The sequence below is a fragment of the Cajanus cajan genome, chromosome 2 (genome assembly GCF_000230855.2).
Source record: "Cajanus cajan strain Asha chromosome 2, NIPB_CcT2T_4, whole genome shotgun sequence".
Taxonomy (NCBI): domain Eukaryota; kingdom Viridiplantae; phylum Streptophyta; class Magnoliopsida; order Fabales; family Fabaceae; genus Cajanus; species Cajanus cajan.
The window spans coordinates 68,425,476-68,445,022 of NC_138518.1; the positions used below are offsets into that span (position 1 = coordinate 68,425,476).

The window sequence follows — 19,547 nt, forward strand, 5'->3', positions numbered from 1 at the left end:
ATAAAACAGCAAAATATACGTGATATAAAAAAAACACAAAATTAACTTGCGTTTTTTCAACGTTGACTGCCTCATTTGTTTCTAAACGGTATCAATAATTCAATATGATCAATCATCCTTAAAATCATACCTCAATGTACGACTTGCATAAAAACTGAAGTAATAAATAAAATAAAAGGCATATTCACTTTTATGATTTCAATTAAAAACAATAAAAAAAAAATGTAACATTGTATTTACTATTACCACTTAAATTAAACAAATAAAAACATGCGGTATATTATTTAATGAGTTTAATTAAAAATTGAAAGAGGTCGTATATGTAATTACGACTTTGTAAAAAGACAATTAATATATAAATAAGTTGTGCTAAGATTTATGACTTTCATTTAGAGGTTTTTTGACCCCACTAAATTAAAAAAAATTAAAAATACATGAAATAAATTAAAAAAAAAACTATTTACTAAAATATGTGATTTTGGATACATAAGAGTACACGTGGCATGGAAAACACATGGAGGGTGGGCGTTTTTTATAAAAAGCCTCCCCTCAGACGCCTTTAGTTGCTGATGCGGCAACTGCTACACTTTGAGAAGAAGAAGCAGGGGGCAGACGTTTTTTAGAAAGAGCCTCCCCCCTGGGCGCCTTCTATTTATGACAAGTTTGAAAAGAAAGAGCATGGGGGGTAGGCGCCATCTGTTGCAATGCGCCTCCCCCCGGTCCCCGGAACTAAATTTTAAACAATTTAAAATATGTAATAATTAAATAAATTTTTTTTATTAATATTTTAAAAAATTAAGTTAATTTTTAATTTAATAAATAAAAATGTAATAAGTTATAATGTTAATAAATAACAATTTTAATAAGTTATATTTATAATAAATTAGAAACGTAATAAATAATAATTATAATAAGTTATATTTATATGTATATGTTTAAAAATATTAATAATATATACAATTAAAATATCTTTATAATTACTAAGTTTAATAAATTAGTATGTATTAAATATATTAATTATATTTACAATGGAATAACTTTTATCTATTTTTGTATTTTTATTCTTATTTTTTTAACAACAATTCATAATCATTTATATTTAATAATATTAAACTTATTATGATTAATAATTTAATTAACAAATTTTCTATGTTATTAATTTTAAAAATTATTAAACTTAATTTAAACTTATATATTTTTCTCTTCTAATATTTAAGTTATACATACAAATAATATTTATTCAAATTAGTTAATAAAAATATATTTAATTCGTAAATATTATTAATATTTTTAAGCACATTTATTTATAATACATACTAACTTATTAAATTTATAAATTTTCAATTAATAATTAATTAATTAATAATTATTCCATTGTAAATATAATTAATATATTTAATACATACTAATTTATTAAACTTAGTAATTATAAAGATATTTTAATTGTATATATTATTAATATTTTTAAACATATACATATAAATATAACTTATTATAATTATTATTTATTACGTTTCTAATTTATTATAAATATAACTTATTAAAATTGTTATTTATTAACATTATAACTTATTACATTTTTATTTATTAAATTAAAAATTAACTTAATTTTTTAAAATATTAATAAAAAAAATTTATTTAATTATTACATATTTTAAATTGTTTAAAATTTAGTTCCGGGGACCGGGGGGAGGCGCATTGCAATAGATGACGCCTACTCCCCATGTTCTTTCTTTTCAAACTTGCCATAAATAGAAGGCGTCCAGGGGAAGACTCTTTCTAAAAAACGTTTGTCTCCCCTGCTCTTTCTTCTCAAAGTATAACAGCTGTCACATCAGCAACTAAAGGCGCCTGGGGGGAGGTTTTTTATAAAAAACGCCCACACCCATGCATTTTCCATGCCACGTGTACTCTTACGTGTCTAAAATCACCTATTTCAGTAAATAGTTTTTTTTTATAATTTATTTTATGTATTTTTAATTTTTTTTAATTTAGTGAAGTCAAAAAGCCTTCATTTATATGTGTTTTCCACCCACAACTTCCATTACCCCCCGTTAAGGGTAAAATTTTAATATCTAATAATTATTGAAAAATTTATCTAAAAATGGTAAAAAAAAAATTATCTGTATCTGTTTTCTTTCATTCCCTTTTACCTGCTTCGAATTGCATCTAACTGAAGAAAAAAAAGTTTACAACCAACCAGCGTCGCGTGGAAAATGAACAAAAAATTTAACTTCGACACCTTCGAAGTTTTAGCAGCCATATCATAAAAGTGAATCAATTCAAATGAATTTTAAAATTGACTTGAGTTCTTTAACATGAATGGAGAAGTACAAATTAAGGGGAAAGGCTCCTCTCCATTTCCTTTTTTCATTTCTTCCATTACCTAAGCTTTTGAGAAAATAAATAAAATCAAAATCCCTTTCTCTCATATCTTTCTCCCCATCCTGAGAGCACATCTTCGGTTGCACAACTAGAAAGTCCATATACAATCGAAATGCCCCAAAAGATATCAAAAATTGCATATTAGGAAGTGGCCAAGACCAAAACAAATCACAGATTAGAACTTACACAAAAATCTCGATTTTAGAAAGCTGAGGTAAGAGGGCGAATGAAATATTCCTCCTTTTCATGGATTGTTGCTGTAACTGAAGAATGTACAAGATCAACATGAAAGTTCCAAAAATCATCTCCTCCGCCACCAATCTGGGATTTTTAACCTCCGGCTTCTATGAACAGAAAGTCTGACCCCTGGAAGCTTGTGCTTGACCTGTCTCCACAGCATGTCAACAGCATCCTCTCTCTTTGGAGGATACTGGAATTCATAATGATGGGAAATGTTTTTGAGCTGCCTCCACATTTCAGTCCATTTCTCCTTTGGAAATTTATGAAGTTGATCAATCATGTAGCCAGGCTGTAATGCCTCTTTGAAAGAGAAGAAAACCGAGAACTGAGAGTAGTCAATCTCATCCTCAAATGGGAGTTCAATTTGATCACTGACAATGACAGGAACACAGTGACTCACAATAGCATCAAAAAGACGACAAGATGATGGTGTGTCTCCTGCTGGATGCAAACAGAACTTCGATGAACGCATCCCTTTAGATGACTGTTGTATCAGAAACAGGGGATAAAGGAACACTGGTTAATTATTTTAGCATGATAAGAAAGGCGGAACATAAACAAAAAATGACAATAATTCCTCTCCCCTAACAAAGATAGTAACCCATCTTGGTTATATTGCAAAGAAAGTTTCAAAGTCTCTGCACCCTCAAAATGAAGCATGTTTTTGATTCAGGGTATCATATGAATGTTTTGAGAGAGAAAGAGAAAAATATAAAACTAGTATTCTTTCACCAATGCAAGATTTACTAAATTGAGGGAGGGGGGAGGAAGGCTCCTCGCAAACAATTCATTTTCTCCACGAAAAGAAAATTGTATCTCAACATTCAAATTCCCGGTCAGAATGCACGGGGAATACATTATGTAGCGAAGTAAAGCACATGGTCAGTTCTTGTTGAAAAGTTATCTAAATATCTTTTGCTTTTAAACAGAAATCCTAGCCTTTGAGTTACAATGAAGAAGAAAAATAATTGTAAAATCAAATCTTATAAACGGCCAACCAAAAACAGTCCAACTACAGGTAAGCAAAGATTAATTACATAACTATACTGCATACCAGTTTTATGTTTTCTTCTGTAGCAACACTTCGCTCATAATGAACATCGTCATAACCAGCCAATATCTTTGCTAGTTTAACACGGACAATCCCTTCCTGCAAGCATCAAAGACACCACAAAATCAATTTTCATGGAGTTTAAAAAAGGAAAAAACTCCTCCAAAGTGATATTGTTCTTAAAGTGAACAAGGATCTGTATATGGCCTTACTTGCTCACTTTAAAGACAAACTCACTTTAAAGGAATCTTGTCCTATTAAGAAACACATTATAACTCGCAGTTAGACATACATCCTTCCTATAAGTCCTCCCTCGGAAGAAAAGCAGCGTGGAGCGGGACTCGTACGGATCTTGAGGCTCATCATCCGTAAAAGAGTCCACAACATGCACATAAGGTGACACCACATCTTTGTTCAAATTAGACATGCCCCTAGGATAGCGGCCAAAATCCACAACAACCTGAATAGACTCATTTAATTGATCTCGTAGGAACCTAAAGGCATTGGGGTGCGTCAGGGGAAATACATGATCTCTACCTCCAGACCTCTGCCAGTACTTGGATTTCCTCAAGAATTCCATTAAATCAACCTGACACCAGAAACAAGCCCTGTTTAACATTAACAAACAGATATTTGAAAAACAATAGCTATGATGCAAAGATACAGGTTCATCTACTTAGTATATACAACACCCTACATTTCAGAAAAAAAATTACAATGCAAGCATGGCAAGACGCTATATAATCTCAACAAACTAGTTTATAAATTTAACTTAATCCTACAAAAACGACTTGTAAGGTGAGAATTGTGGGATCTCTAACACATCTCCTCTACTGTTGAGAATGGGACTAGACATCTGTCAATGGTCTGACGGCAGACGGCCTAATAGACTCATCAAGTGCTACTATTTTAAAAAAGTGAGTTATAAGTCAGACTTATTTTTCCTAAACCAACAAGTAAGGTGAATACTCCCCCACTTATATACTATATTTTGGCTATAGCACTGGTGAATATGTCTTCAATGTCTTCAACATATAACATACACAAAAATCTAGCTGACATTAGCTCGCAGAGCATTGCATTCAAATGAACTCGAAGGAAGGTACCTGCAACTGGCGATCAATCTGCGTTTCCGGATCCTTCATGGTGTGGCCGTGCGTGTTGAAGCTGAGCGAAGAGAAGAACGGGACGAAGAAGGCGTCAGCGAGTTCCGGATCCGAAACCCTAATTGCCTCTCTGGTGTCCCCGTCGTCGTGGAGGAGCGATCCCATCATCCAGAACTCGACGCTGTGCTGCTTCTTGAGGCCCCAGTTCTGGGGCCAGGGCGGCCAGTCCCGGACGGTGACGGGGTTCTCCGTCGTGTTGCGGCGGTCAATCATGGCGACGTTGAAGCGGCGAGGGAGATCGTACATGTAGACGCGGAGAGGCGGGTCGGGTGCACAGGGAGCGAGTGCACCCGTGAGTGACTTTAAGCGCGGGAAGAAATAAGACCGAATGTCGAGAGAGCCTATGAAAATTGAGTAGGAGAGGACGAGAAGGAACACGAATATGAATGAGAGAACCACTTTCCCATACATGGAGCCTATGCTACGTTCTTCTTCCTTTTTTTCAAATATTTTCCAGACCCTCACGTTAGTAATGTTATCTTCTGCTGCTGTTGCCAATTGCGTTCTTGGCTCTGCGATCATTCAGTTGCCTGTCCATGTAATGTATGCCAGGCACACCAAGATGCGTTTCTTCCACACTGAGCTTATGCGTTTCTGTATTCACCAAGTGACGCAAATGAAGGAATTTATATAAGAAATAAACAAACTCATTTATCAAAATTAATAAAACAGGCCACTGCTTTTTCATCAGGATTTATAAGCTTAAATCTATGCTTTCGATTTTCATCAATCAACGAATCCATAGTTGAGTCAACAAGATAAAGTGCACACCATTCAAAACACTGATCATCTAAGTTGACACGCGATTGGTTCACGGATGAATTTGCTAATCGAATGAAGAACTATTTATCAAATTCCGAAAAATAATAAAGAGAATAACCAAATTCAAAGAAACAGGAATCGTTACCTTGAAATGAACCCTAAAGTCGGCGCCTCTAGCCTTGCAAGCTGCATATGAAAAAGGATGAAATAATCAGATTGAGACCTTAAACGCAGTCGTTTCAGAGGCGAATAAAATGAAAAACAGTGGACACTAATGGAACTTACATTTGGTGGGATTCACACAAGGATACTAATAACAATGCTGTGAAAAGTGAAAACAGATCGGAGATCTGATACCAAGCCAACGATGAGAGGAGAGGCATAAATATATATAAGTCGCAGTTTGGTTTGCACGTTTTCTATTTCCTTTTTTAATGAAAATAGAAAATAAAATTAAAACGTATAAACATAGTTGTTTCACTTTCTGAAAATAATTTTACAGAAAAATATTTGTAAAAAGAGTCAAAATTTGAAAATAAAATAATGTTCTTTGTAGACTTTTTATAAAATGGCAACAATGTTCGAAAATGCGATGACAGTGAACATAATTTTTTAGTCCAGAGATTTTTATGTCTTTTATTAAACTTCTTAAATGTATTATACCGAGAATAATAGAAAGAAGATGTGAAGCGATCATCTTTAATTATTCATATTTAATGTATAAGAAATATTATAAATTTATTTATTCATAAAATGCTCATTAATGAGTACGTGCTTATATTGTTATCATTTAAAATTTGTTTGTAAACTTTATGAAAAAGAATTTGAATTTTTTATTAAAAATAATTAAATCAAACATAGTTTCAATATTTTTACTTTTAGAAAATGAAAACAGAAAATAAAAATAAAAAAATATTTTTTGAAACTAAATATTTTTTAAAAAATGGTGAAGAAGAACCTGACTTATGGAAAACAATCAATTGCAATTTTGGATTATAAAGGAAAAGAGTTGAAGGGTAAGTTCATCAATATTTTGTATGTTGTCTGAAATGTGACCACTAACGAAACTACATGGGAACTGAAAAACAAGATAAGAGATTAATATTTGTTTTTCTTCCTAATTAAGTCAATTTTTGGAATGAAAATTTTTTTTGTTCAAGAAAATTGTTAATACTGTGCAATTTTATTAATATTATTAATTTTATTAGTTTAAATGTTGTTATGATAAGTTGATTAGTTATCCTTAACCTCTAAGAATTTATAAATCTTAATGAGTTTTGTTGTTAACAAATGTCAAGTTAGACTGTTAGGAGAAAGGTGTCTAACATATTTTTGAAAAAGTGAATTTTATTAATTTATTTATTCAAAAAAATTAGAAAAAAGTTAAAGAGAGTTTTGGAGTTAGAACTTCTTCTTTCTTTTTCAGAATCTTTCGGTGGGTGTAAAGACCCTTCCCAAAGAGATTGGTGTAGTTGTAAATGAGATTTAAAACTTCAAAAGTTAATGATTAAAGAGTTGGTGGTTCCCATGTTAACTAGAAAGTCATCTACCACACAAATAACCTATATTTCCCTTAAGATAGTCTTTCAAGCAAAGAACAATCACTCAATTTTCTTCTACACTTATTGCCTATGTGAAACTATGGGCGTAGAAGTAGCACAATCCCATAATTCCAAACAAAAAGAAAACTACCGAAAATCTATAATCTTTATTTTTGGTTGAAAAATTATTATCAATCACATTTTTGTGAGTTTCATTTAATGAGTATTTTTCTAACATACATGTAAGACTAACTAAAACTTGCGATTTTTATTTATTTATATATAAATTCCAAGTTAAGGAGACAATGTCAAGGAGATTGTTATTAATTTTTTTCTTTCAGATTTCAGGTGAATCCTAAAGCAAAAAACAAGAAGAAATTTGTCACCCATAAATTATAATTATCAATAATATAACTCTAATCTTTCGAATTATAAGGCAAAAAGCTAATTAAAATAAAGTGAATGAAATCATACATAAAATCAATCATGGAAATTGAAAACAAAACCCTACATCGATAACAAATTCAATAAGAAATCAAATGAAACCCTGAATTTAAAAGAGAAAAGAAACAAACCTAAGGCGAAGTCATAGTGTGAAACGCAAGAGAGTAAGTGAGAATTGCATGAGAGCTTGGATCATGAAAAAGATTATGGTTGCAAACCAAGAGAAAGCAAGAGAGTCGAGTTTCGACCCAAATAAAGGTTGCCAATGAGGAAAAGATTGAGTGCTCCACATGAGTAAAAGAGGGTAATTTTAATTTTCTCACTTTAAGTTGGAATTTCAAATTCCATTATCCGAGTTAATTGAAAAACTCCATAAAAATGAGAAAATTAAAAATTATTTAAAAATAACTTATCCAAACAACACATTTTATAGTAAAGTATTTTAATTTTCTAAAAAAATGAATTACTTCATTAAGAGTTTGTCTTGTTGAGAACAATAAAAACTAAACATCAAAGAATTTTTATTTAAAACAATAAAAATTGACATAAAAAATTATTTTCTTTATTTTTTCAAGTAGGTACATAGTGTCTTTATTTCTACCGGTTATAATAATAACTAATAACAAACTTGAATTATATATTTAGGTAAAAATACAGTTTAATTATTATTTATAAATTTAAATTATAAAAAAATGTGCCAAATTTCCTGCAAATTCATCTGAACCTAATAAAATCTGAGATGAGATAAAGTGTAAAAATACAAAATTATCCTCTTCTAAACTTGAATTTGAACTTGTTACCAGTTAGTAGCAGGTAGTGCGAAAAGTAAAAAAAGGGTTCGCAATAGCAGCCCCTTAGACTAATTTTTTTTCTGTTGAGCCCAATAAAATATTTTTTACGGCTCACCGGTAGAGATGAATTGGATCATGGGCCAGAATACAAGTTGGGCCTTATCGCCCCAGCTTGTTCCATATGACTGAACTCTGTGAGGCTAGGGTTTTAAACCCTGCTATATAAACTCCGCGAACCCTTGTTCCATAGTTGCCGAGAGCCATTGTTTGTTGAAGGTGCCCAATTAAGCCGCAATGGTATGAACTCTTATATTTCTGCTTCTACACTCTTCGTTTGCTTCGTATCAGATCTCTGATTTGTTTTCATATCATTATCATTGGTATCATGGTTTGAATTTTTGTTTCGCAGGTGAAGTATTCAAGGGAACCTGACAATCCCACCAAGTGTAAGTTCCATTAGTGTTCACTACTTTTGTGGCTATCGTAGAATTCACTCTCAGTTTGTTCGCTTCTGAAACGACTGCGTTTAAGGTATCATTCTGATTATTTCATCGTTTTTCATATGCAGCTTGCAAGGCTAGAGGCGCCGACCTTAGGGTTCATTTCAAGGTAACGTATTATTTTTCGGAATTTGATAAGTAGTTTTTCATTTGATTAGCGAATTCATCCGTGGACCAATTGCGTGTCGACTTAGATCAGTGTTTTAAATTTATTTTGGTGTACCCTTTATCTTCTTAACTCAACTATGGATTTGTTGATTAATGAAAACAAAGATTTAAGCTTATAAATCCTGATGAAAAAAGCAGGGGCATGTTTTTCCTGTGTAAGCATGTCTCTCGTTAGCTTCAGGGACATCGTTAACATTGTTTTTGGGTGAGCCTCTGTATTTTTGTGACTGAAGGTTCAGTAAATGATGGAAAATATTGCATTTTTTATTGCATGACACTTGTGATCCGGCTGGTAATGTTGGTTTCCTTGTTGACGTCTCTCCTTAAAAAAACGAAGTCCAATTAACCTGATGAAAAAAGCAGGGGCATGTTGTCTATGTGAGCAGGCCTCTCGTAAACTTCAGGGATATAATGACCATTGTTATTGGGTGAACCTCTGTTCTTTATTTGTGACTGAAGGTTCAGTAAATGATGGAACACAGTGCATTTGTTGCATAATGAATTTGATTCATGCTAGGCTTGTTGGTGGTGGTCTTGTTTTGTTATATGTATTATTACCATTTATCTAGTGGGCTAGTTGCCTTGTTAACCTCGTCACTTTAAAATATTTGTAAAATTGACTGTGTTTTTCAATAATCTCTTATTTTCTTAAAAATGACATCTAAGGGGTACTTGGTTATTTAATGTAACAAGTTAGGAAAAACCTGATGAAAAATGCAGGGTTCAGTTGTCTATGTGAGCAGTCCTCTCGATACCTTCAGGGATATAGTATCCATTGTTTTTGGGTGAACCTGTGTACCGTGTCTGTGACTGAAGGGTTCAGTAAATGATGGAAGATGATTTTTACTTGTAATAGTTTGAGTTTTTTACTGCAGTATTTTGTGGTAAGGACACTGCTATCACGTTCATCTAATGGTGTTTTAAAATGTTAGTAAAATTATTGTTTTATAATATGCTCTTATTTTTTTAAAGGTAACGTATAGAGGTTACTTAGTTATTAAAAGTAACAAGTCAGGAAAAACCTGATGAAACATTCAGGGGTCTGTTGTCTATGTGAGCAGTCCTCCCTATAGCTTCAGGGATATAGTATCCATTGTTTTTGGGTGAACCTGTGTACCCTTTCTGTGACTGAAGGTTCAGTAAATGATGGAAGATGATTTTTACTTATAATAGTTGGAGTTACTTACTGCAGTATTTTGTGGTAAGGACACTGCTATCATGTTCATCTAATGGTGTTTTAAAATGTTAGTAAAATTATTGTTTTATAACATGCTCTTATTTTCTTAAAGGTAACATATAGAGGTTACTTAGTTATTAAAAGTAACAAGTCAGGAAAAACCTGATGAAACATTCAGGGGTCTGTTGTCTATGTGAGCAGTCCTCCCTATAGCTTCAGGGATATAGTATCCATTGTTTTTGGGTGAACCTGTGTACCCTTTCTGTGACTTAAGGTTCTTATAATAGTTGGAGTTACTTACTGCAGTATTTTGTGGTAAGGACACTGCTATCATGTTCATCTAATGGTGTTTTAAAATGTTAGTAAAATTATTGTTTTATAATATGCTCTTATTTTCTTAAAGGTAACATATAGAGGTTACTTAGTTATTAAAAGTAACAAGTCAGGAAAAACCTGATGAAACATTCAGGGGTCTGTTGTCTATGTGAGCAGTCCTCTCTATAGCTTCAGGGATATAGTATCCATTGTTTTTGGGTGAACCTGTGAACCCTTTCTGTGACTGAAGGTTCAGTTAATGATGGAACATGTTTTTTAATTATAATAGTTTGTGTTTGTTACTGCAGTATTTTGTGGTAAGGACACTGCTTTCATGTTCATCTATTAGTGTTTTAAAATGTTAGTATAATTATTGTGTTTTTAATTTGCACATATTTTCTTAAAGGTAATATATAGAGGCTACTTAGTTATTAAAAGTGTCATGTCAGAAAGAACCTGATGAAACATTCAGTGGTCTGTTGTCTATGTGAGCAGTCCTCTCTATAGCTTCAGGGATATAGTATCCATTGTTTTTGGGTGAACCTTTGTGCCCTTTCTGTGACTGAAGGTTCAGTTAATGATGGAACATGTTTTTTAATTATAATAGTCTGTTTTCTATTTGAGCAGTCCTACCGATGGAACATGATATTTAATGTAGAATAATGTGTTAGTTTCCACAGTGATTTTTGGTAGAGTACATTGTTATCACCTTCATCTAATATTGTTGCTATATTATGTTTCCCATTAACAAATAAAAAGTGCATTGCCATTTCGGTGCATATATATATATATATATGTATTTTTTTTTTTTCTGTTTTGTTTTTAAAACATTACAAAATTGATTTTTTACCCAATAGAAGCATTTGTCTGATATGTTAGGGCACAACTCCCTTGTATCTGTCAGCTGCATGGGTAGTGTTATTATTGGGTTAATATATCTGTTTCTCCCAAGTTATTGAAGTTTTATTGATGATAGAAAAATACTGTTAATTTTATTTTATTCTGGGTTATATTATTTTTCTAGACATGAGAATTTACCTTTTAAATTGTACCTACAGAACACTAGGGAAACTGCCTTTGCAATCAGGAAGCTGCCCTTGGTTAAGGCTAAAAGATACTTGGAAGATGTTCTTGCACATAAACAGGCCATTCCATTCAGACGTTTCTGCCGTGGCGTTGGAAGGACAGCCCAAGCTAAGAATAGACACTCTAATGGCCAAGGACGGTGGCCAGTTAAATCAGCGAAATTCATCCTCGATTTGCTTAAGAATGCTGAGAGCAATGCTGAAGTATGCCTGTGCCTATATATATATATTATATTATTCCTTCTATTTTCGAACACTTTTAACTGAAATTGCTTCCTATCAGGTGAAAGGTTTGGATGTTGATGCGCTGTACATTTCTCACATTCAAGTCAATCAAGCACAGAAGCAAAGACGCCGAACATACCGAGCCCATGGAAGAATCAATCGTATGTTTCAAATGTAGATGTTTATGCTTTACGGGGGTTATCTTTTAAACACTATTATTTATGGAGTTTGTTTTGGCAGCTTATATGTCATCTCCATGCCACATAGAGTTGATATTATCTGAAAAGGAAGAACCTGTCAAGAAGGAGGTATTTGATTCTTGTGTTTGTTGTTTTCATTTCATTTCTTCTTCGATGATTCTAATAATATAATAAGTTTGTTGTTTTATATCTAAATCTTATTCCTTTGTTGGTATGTAGCCCGAGACTAAGTTGACAACAAGCAAGAAGTCCCAAGCTCTCCGAAGTGGTGCTTCGTCTTAAGTTTCTACTTAATTGTTTGAGGCACAATATTCCTAGATAATCTCAAGAGATTTTTGTTTATTTTATTTTCCTGTTATTGTTTGGAACAAGTTTCATACTGTGTTTCGAATTAATTTGAGTTAATTGGAATATTTTATTTAGTCTTTTTGGACTTCTTATTGCCGTTTTTTTTCTCTCGGATTCAATATTTAACAATTAACATTAGGATTCTAAAGATTAGTACAATAATCGATGGTTAAGTGGTACCGAGTTTTTTTTTAATTTTTGTTAGCATAACGCTTACGAATATTATATTTCTTCAAAATTACTATATTAATAAATATATTCTCAATGGAATTTAAAATTTTTAGAGTTTGTTGTAACTTCATTAAATATTTAATATTTACGATAAACACTAACAACTTATGTTCATAAGATTTGCCTTTAAAAATAGTTTCATTTTCATGTTAAAATGAGTATCGGTAAGGTAGATTTATTATTCTTGTCGAATTGTTTGAATTTTTTAAGCTTATTCGAGGGTAGCGTTTTTTTTTTCTTTGCGACATTTGTATTAATTTTTTAAACTATCAGCAATTATAAGATAAAAGATTCATTAAGTAATAAATATAGAGCAATTTTTATATAAAGCAGTACATATATATACAGTGCAGTGAATATATAGGAATTTTCTTTTGCAAATTACAATGGTGCATTAATTAACATGTACAAATGCTTAATATTTTAAAAGACCAAACTATTTTTGAAACTCGTATAAAAAATTATTATTATTATTATTATTTTCAATGATAGTATTGATACGAAACATTCACTTGTAAAAAAATAGTGACTAAATCTTGTGAGTAGTTAATAATGACAAATAAATATTTTTTCTGATATAATTTATTCTATGTTTAAAATTAGGATTCAAATTTAGTAATTTAGTTAAGAGATACAAATCTTATTTAAGAAAACTGCTAGTTCAAAAAAAAATAATAATCAAAAGATATAGGTAGTTGTGCATTTTGACAATTTTTTTTTATCACAAATAACATTTTCAAATTAAATACATATTAGTATTAAGTATTGTGATGTTCTATCTTTTAAGCCCAAAACGTGAAAGCGTGAAAATGTTGAATTAATTTTGATTTACCAGAAAAGTTTATTCATTTTTTTTTAAGTTTTTTAATTTATTCAATTGACATTATTATTTTTGGTTTATATATATATATATATATATATATATATATATATATATATATATAAGGAGGGTTTAAACGATACCGGTGTAATTTTTACTAAGTTATACACCGCTCAATAACTTTATATTAAATGTGAATTTTGTAAATACAACCGTTAGATTGAAAGTTCATATCACTTTATATGTATATATTAAATTTTGTTAAAATTGACAATAATTTCAAGGTAATCAAAGTGTTCATATTGTATTATATTTTGAAATAAATATATTATGTCAATTTTGTTTTATAAGAATGAAATACCAAATTATCTTTGATTAATATAAAATTTTGTATATATGATCTAAGAGTAAAGAACTTTCAATCTGACGGTTAAATTTATAAAATTCACATTTAATATATAATTTATTAAGCAATATAATACTTAGTAAAAGTTACATCGGTATCGTTTGAACTCTCTTATATATATAAGTTATACATATTTTTCATTTAAGATAATGCATATTATTAATTAAATTAAAATAATATATACTAATTTTTTTATTAGTCATAATTATAAATATAGTATGATTTGAACTTAACATTACATACATACAAATAAAAAAATGATAGTATTATTCATAAGTTTGCACTAGTTAATTTATGTATTAAATAGAGTAAGTTGATGATGTTAGTAATAAATAAATAGTATTTGAATTTTCATTTAATTATTTTTTCATGTAACTATTTTTTTTCTAATAAATAAATAGTATTTGAATTTTCATTTAATTAATTTTTTCTATATAAATTTGCATTATGTAAAATAATAATGAAAATAATTTTTAAAAAGTGTTTAGTCATAAAAATAAAAATAAATATCTATAACTATATAAAAGAGATATCTCCAATTTTAATTTCTACTTTTTAAAGACGTGTCCTTTATTAATTATAAGAAATAAGAACCTTAATCAACTATAAGAAACAACAATGTAAAAAAAAAAATAACTATCCATTTATTTTAATTTTTGTTTTACTTTTTAATAAAGGTACAACACAATCACTAGTGTCTCTTTTCTTAACAGTGTTACATAAAAGTAATAACACAAAACTGAAATTAATCTTACATTTTGCAATTATATTTTACTGAAGATTTCGTTAAAATTTTGTCACAATTTTTTCTAGTTATCTAATTTTTTTTTGAATAATTTAAAAACTTATTAAATGATTAAACCAATAAAATATTCCTTGAATTATTTGAATTTTAATTAAATATTTATGTTTGTGTGGACTTTAAGAAAAATTTACTTATGGATTTAATTAAAAATAATATTGATAATTTTATAAATTCGGAAATTCAATTTAAAAACAACATTTTAGTCTGAGCAAGATATAAGACAAATTATAAAGTATACAAATCTATTTAAATTTTTTAGAATTTGTAATTCTAGTTAGTAGTTTAATTAACCTTAAATTTATTATTAAGAATTTGGAAGAAAGGGGTGGAAATTTTGTGGAAGTATAAAGTGGACGTTAAAATTGTGACATTAAAACTCGGCGGTTCACTGTGTGCGTTGGGGCGCTCAATCGAAATCACCACCTTCGTCTTCTCTCTTCTCCAAAGGTATCATTTCTCTCATTTCCCCTTTTACTCTTACCATTCACTAAACGACACTCTTTTAGGGTTTTTATTTCACTAAACATTGCCATGCTTATACGATCTTTGTTTCTTAAAGTATAGACCTAGATCACGCCTTTTATCAAACATCACACGCCCCAGATCTGATCCATAAATTTGAGACAATTCCTTAGAATACTTCAAATTTCGCCGTAATTTTTCAATCATTCACTTTAGTATTCTATTTTATGATCTCGATTAGCATGTAGGGTTGCTGATGCTGTTTTTCCCCCCTATTAATTAGATGGATTGGCAAGGGCAGAAGTTAGCGGAGCAACTGATGCAGATAATGCTGCTTTCATTTGCTGTGATTGCATTTGCAAGTGGGTATGTTATGGCTTCTTTCCAAATGATGATTCTCATATATGCTGCTGGTGTGGTTCTCACCACTTTGCTCACTGTTCCCAATTGGCCGTTTTTCAATCGCCATCCTCTCACGTGGTTGGATCCAAGTGAGGTGGAAAAGCATCCCAAGCCTCAACCATCTGCCAATGTAACTCAAAAGAAGAAACCCGTTAAGAAGTAGGTTTTTTATTGTTAAAAACTTTTTTGGCACTGATATATCTTTAAAGTACTTGATGCTTTGACAGTAAATTGCAGTCTTAACATCTTATTGTCTTCTCACCCCTTTCCCCCATCGCTGCATATTACAGTGTACAACTACAAACAATTGTGTAGTTGTGTTGGTTAGCCATTTACCCTTTATTTCCTCGTTTTCTAGATGTTACATTTTGTTGATATTGGACTGTTCTACTGGGATGAGGTTCATGCATAGCTGACGAATTAGGCCCTTCAGTGGGGCCAATTCTAAGGCTGTAGTTGAGTAAATTTTTAACAAATACAATACTTAGGCTAAATTATGCCCGTAGATCACTGCAACCTGTTTACACAACTATCATAGGGCCATAAAGGGCTATGGGTTTTGGGCTCAGATTCTAAACCTTTCTTACACGAAACTAAGGTGCAAAAGTCAGAGATCTCACATTCACTATTGATAAGACCATAATAGTGCATAAAAATGAGTTAGACTCCTAGTCCATTGTCTTAACAGGTACCACTCCTCCTTCACCCATGAGAAAGATATCATACATGTCACATACCCCTCTAAAATGGGTGGGAACCGTTAGAGGACATCACATGAGATCATGCTGTATGAGAGCCTGCTTAGATTTCTTGAGTTCTAGTGTGAACAGATTTGATGAGGTTAGAGGAACAATTAGCTGCTGACCCTTTAGTGTTAGTGTACAATTTTAATCATTCTCATGAGATCATATGGAAATGATATCATAAGCTATTCAAAATATAACCTATTTACAGTCATGAATTGATTTGTTGCTTGTTATACTTTTAATGGTTGATATACATTGTTGATTTATGGATTCTGCCGAAGATCTTTAATTTTAACGGAATTCACACATTTTCTTTTATTAATGTTTTCTGAATCCATAACTGCAGTCTTCTCTCTAACTGTGTCTCATTTTTCTTGTTCCTTTTAGTGCTACTTTCATTGATTGGGTTGAAATGTGGGTGTATCATTGTTTATGGATTTCAAAGAAATTGGTTTTATATCTCCAGGCCAAAGGGTGTTTTCTAGCTTTGGTTTTATGCAAGTAGCAGACTGAGAAGCAATTTTGTTGTAGTTTTTGTTGGTAATGTGCTCTTCTTGTTTTGCTGTCAGTTTGAGTGTTTTTTGCTTTCCTCTAAAGTGAGAGAAATGCATTTCATAGAAATTAAAGGCAAATGCTACTAACTATTAATTTATATATAAAAAAACATAATTAACATAAATGTGATTTTAGGGGTTTGATATTTGTTCATTGTATATGAACAAATATTTTTGTTAAGAAAAATCAACTCTTTAAATGAGTCTTAGTATTAAAGATTAACATTAACTTTGAGTTAGGACATACTTAGTTTTTTTTAATAAAAAAAACTATGACTTCTAATATTTTTATAAAAGAGTTTAATGATAAATTTCTATAACTAATTATTTAACCAAGTACCCTATCAAACCCCAAATTGAGTTAAATTTCAAATGACAATAATTTAATGATTTTGCTAATGGGTATCTTAAAACGTATTCATGAGCAGATTAAAATAAAAGTATTTAATAAAAATATAATATTTAGAACAACTACGAATTATCATTCATTTCTTTTCAAATTTAAAGAAATGACATTTCATCTCATTTTAATCCTAAAATAATATTGCACTTAATCCTCAATAATAGGTGTAATAGGGCCACTTATGATCCCAATTGATTTTTCCTTTTCAACTCAACTTTAATCATATCAAAAATCTACTGGACCATTATAGAGATGATGGGTTGGATTGAAGATTAAAATTAACCTGAGTAGAATAATATACGTAAGATTTTAAATACAAATCTTATTATCATATATGTGAGATTGTGAATAATAATAAAGACTGACTTAGATGGTTGACTAAAATACATAAATATTATAAATCTCATGCAAGTTTGATATCAACGAAATTGGTACCGATACTAAGTCATTAATATTTAATTCATGGGGTCATAGTTCTTTGGATTTTTTTTTTGTTTTAATTAGATTGATCTAGCAAAGCCTTGGAAACGATGCAAGAAAGATCAAAGCAATGGTTAAGAGTCTCAAAGGACGTACTCGGAAAAGTCCAATTTGTTATAGACGGTTGAAGGAAGTTGATTGATTCAATTCTGTCTTCTTTTTTTTTTTTCTCTTCATTTCCTTCCTAAATTTTTCTTATGTTAAGATTTTCCCCCCAAATATTAAATGCTCATACATTTTAAATTAATCACTTTCCTTATATACTTATATGTTAATTGCATCACTTTAAGAGCATTTTTTAAAGGGTTGTTAATTATGTTGTTTTTTAAAGTCAAACAATTTGAAAATATTATTGGAGCAAATAAGTTTTTATCGAAATTGCTTTTGTACGCAACGACTATCACCAAGGTTACTTAAAACTAAAAATAATTTTCTAAGTCAAAACAAAGATTCTTGTGTGAGCGAAAAGATTAAATGAAACTCTAACAATATTTTAAAATCTAAAGTTGGACTCTGCTATTATATGGTAACAAAAGGGACCATCAAAAGAGAGTTAAGAATTAAAATTGAGTTCTTTTATGGGAAATTTTTAAAAGAATCAAATCACGATAGGAATTAGAAACATCAATTTTCTTTCCAAATCGTTTAATTTTGAAAGGTGTATTCTATATACTAAGTGCTGGAATTTAGAAGAGTTGACTACTAGGGAGAACATGAATTAACTGACATGGAGTTATTACAATTTAGTCAATAATTTTGAGTTGAAGTTTTGCACATACATTTATACTATATACTAAAAAAATTAAATTTTATCTCCTACAACGATCTAATTTAGCTTAAGCATAATTTTTTTTGGAAGATAAATATAATCTATAAAAAATAATAATTAAAATAAAGAAGAAATGACTCTTGTAATTTAAGAAGAAGAAAAGTTATCTCAACTAATGTGATTAAAAAACAATTGATTTATGTAAAGAATTAAAATAAAATATAATGATTTATTTTTAATTGACAAAGTGACTATATTATTGGTTTGGTTACTTAAAAAAATTATATCTTTTAATTTTTTTTATAATTATTAGAAATAAACAAAAATAAAACACGCTTTAAACCTAGTATGTTTAATAAATATTATGTCTTATATGTTCAAAAATTTCATTAATCGCAAATCAAAGTCAATAATAATTTATAAACATGTTATTTCTTTGATTTATTGACATATATAATATGAAAAATAGTGTGACAATCCCCTAAGTGTTAAAATAATTAATATTTCAGATGCAAAATGTAATAATCCATTGATTAACAAAACAAACAATACTTCAAATGTAGTAACCTTAAGAAAATTAGTTGAGTTAAAGTCAAAACATATTCTTAAAAAAAATTTGTCTAATAAGTAATTCCTTTGTTTTTTTATCTATTTTTTTTATCATTTTAAAATTTTAACAAAGCATTATATATTATTTTCTCAATTATACCTTTTACGAAACAAAATAAAAAAATAATAAATAGTATATGAATTGTCAAACTAATAAAATAAGAGATATAAAAATATATTATTTAAGAAGTTAGTAAAAACAAAAAAAAAAACTTGTTTTTCTTAATTTATTTACAACAATTTAAAACCATAAATAAAACTGAGTATATATATATATATGGAGAGAGAGAGAGAGTGTGTGTGTGTATAGGAAAAAGTCAAATATTGTAGTGAATTGTTGGAGCTGGGTGGGGTGGCCACCTTATCCTTGGGCGGTTGCAGTCATAATATGATGAAAATGAAACATTGGACTATTTGCTTTCCTCCATCAATTCAATGCAATGTGCCCACTTTCAATTTTTC

The 19,547-nt window shown here is 30.1% G+C and overlaps 3 protein-coding genes and 6 non-coding genes across 11 annotated transcripts; 8 read left to right on the forward strand and 1 right to left on the reverse strand.

Moving 5' to 3' along the window:
• Positions 1-2,264: 2,264 nt before the first annotated feature.
• Positions 2,265-6,024, reverse strand: LOC109810684 (Exostosin family protein). 2 transcript variants are annotated; one of them, XM_020374218.3, is made up of 6 exons: positions 5,890-6,024; positions 5,750-5,790; positions 4,783-5,436; positions 3,969-4,265; positions 3,680-3,775; positions 2,265-3,109 (listed from the first exon to the last, which is right to left on the reverse strand). In XM_020374218.3, the coding sequence occupies exons 3-6, from the start codon at positions 5,362-5,364 to the stop codon at positions 2,687-2,689; spliced, it is 1,398 nt and encodes a 465-aa protein (XP_020229807.1). In that variant the 5' UTR covers positions 5,365-5,436; positions 5,750-5,790; positions 5,890-6,024; the 3' UTR covers positions 2,265-2,686. The 2 variants fall into 2 exon arrangements, with proteins under 2 accessions (XP_020229807.1, XP_082924954.1); XM_083068828.1 differs by lacking the exons at positions 5,750-5,790; positions 5,890-6,024 and adding an exon at positions 5,614-5,726.
• Positions 6,025-8,570: 2,546 nt separating this feature from the next.
• Positions 8,571-12,475, forward strand: LOC109810741 (Ribosomal protein L22p/L17e family protein). Its single transcript, XM_020374286.3, has 7 exons — positions 8,571-8,677; positions 8,790-8,826; positions 8,949-8,989; positions 11,599-11,829; positions 11,909-12,011; positions 12,091-12,158; positions 12,270-12,475. Exons 1-7 carry the CDS (start codon positions 8,675-8,677, stop codon positions 12,330-12,332), a joined length of 546 nt encoding a protein of 181 aa, XP_020229875.1. The 5' UTR covers positions 8,571-8,674; the 3' UTR covers positions 12,333-12,475.
• Positions 9,177-9,304, forward strand: LOC114916649 (small nucleolar RNA snoR74). The gene has a single exon (XR_003805229.1). It is a non-coding gene; the product is annotated as a small nucleolar RNA snoR74 (small nucleolar RNA).
• On the forward strand, positions 9,402-9,530 carry LOC114916647 (small nucleolar RNA snoR74). The gene has a single exon (XR_003805227.1). It is a non-coding gene; the product is annotated as a small nucleolar RNA snoR74 (small nucleolar RNA).
• Positions 9,759-9,888, forward strand: LOC114916650 (small nucleolar RNA snoR74). The gene has a single exon (XR_003805230.1). It is a non-coding gene; the product is annotated as a small nucleolar RNA snoR74 (small nucleolar RNA).
• Positions 10,077-10,205, forward strand: LOC114916651 (small nucleolar RNA snoR74). The gene has a single exon (XR_003805231.1). It is a non-coding gene; the product is annotated as a small nucleolar RNA snoR74 (small nucleolar RNA).
• Positions 10,685-10,813, forward strand: LOC114916652 (small nucleolar RNA snoR74). Its single transcript, XR_003805232.1, has one exon. It is a non-coding gene; the product is annotated as a small nucleolar RNA snoR74 (small nucleolar RNA).
• LOC114916648 (small nucleolar RNA snoR74) lies at positions 11,003-11,131 on the forward strand. Its single transcript, XR_003805228.1, has one exon. It is a non-coding gene; the product is annotated as a small nucleolar RNA snoR74 (small nucleolar RNA).
• A 2,485-nt stretch (positions 12,476-14,960) lies between the features above and the next one.
• On the forward strand, positions 14,961-15,774 carry LOC109810707 (signal peptidase complex subunit 1). Of its 2 annotated transcripts, XM_020374247.3 has the most exons (3): positions 15,068-15,107; positions 15,225-15,313; positions 15,406-15,774. In XM_020374247.3, exon 3 carries the CDS (start codon positions 15,406-15,408, stop codon positions 15,685-15,687), a length of 282 nt encoding a protein of 93 aa, XP_020229836.1. In that variant the 5' UTR covers positions 15,068-15,107; positions 15,225-15,313; the 3' UTR covers positions 15,688-15,774. The 2 variants fall into 2 exon arrangements, with proteins under 2 accessions (XP_020229835.1, XP_020229836.1); XM_020374246.3 differs by lacking the exon at positions 15,225-15,313 and having other exon boundaries at positions 14,961-15,107.
• Positions 15,775-19,547: the final 3,773 nt, after the last annotated feature.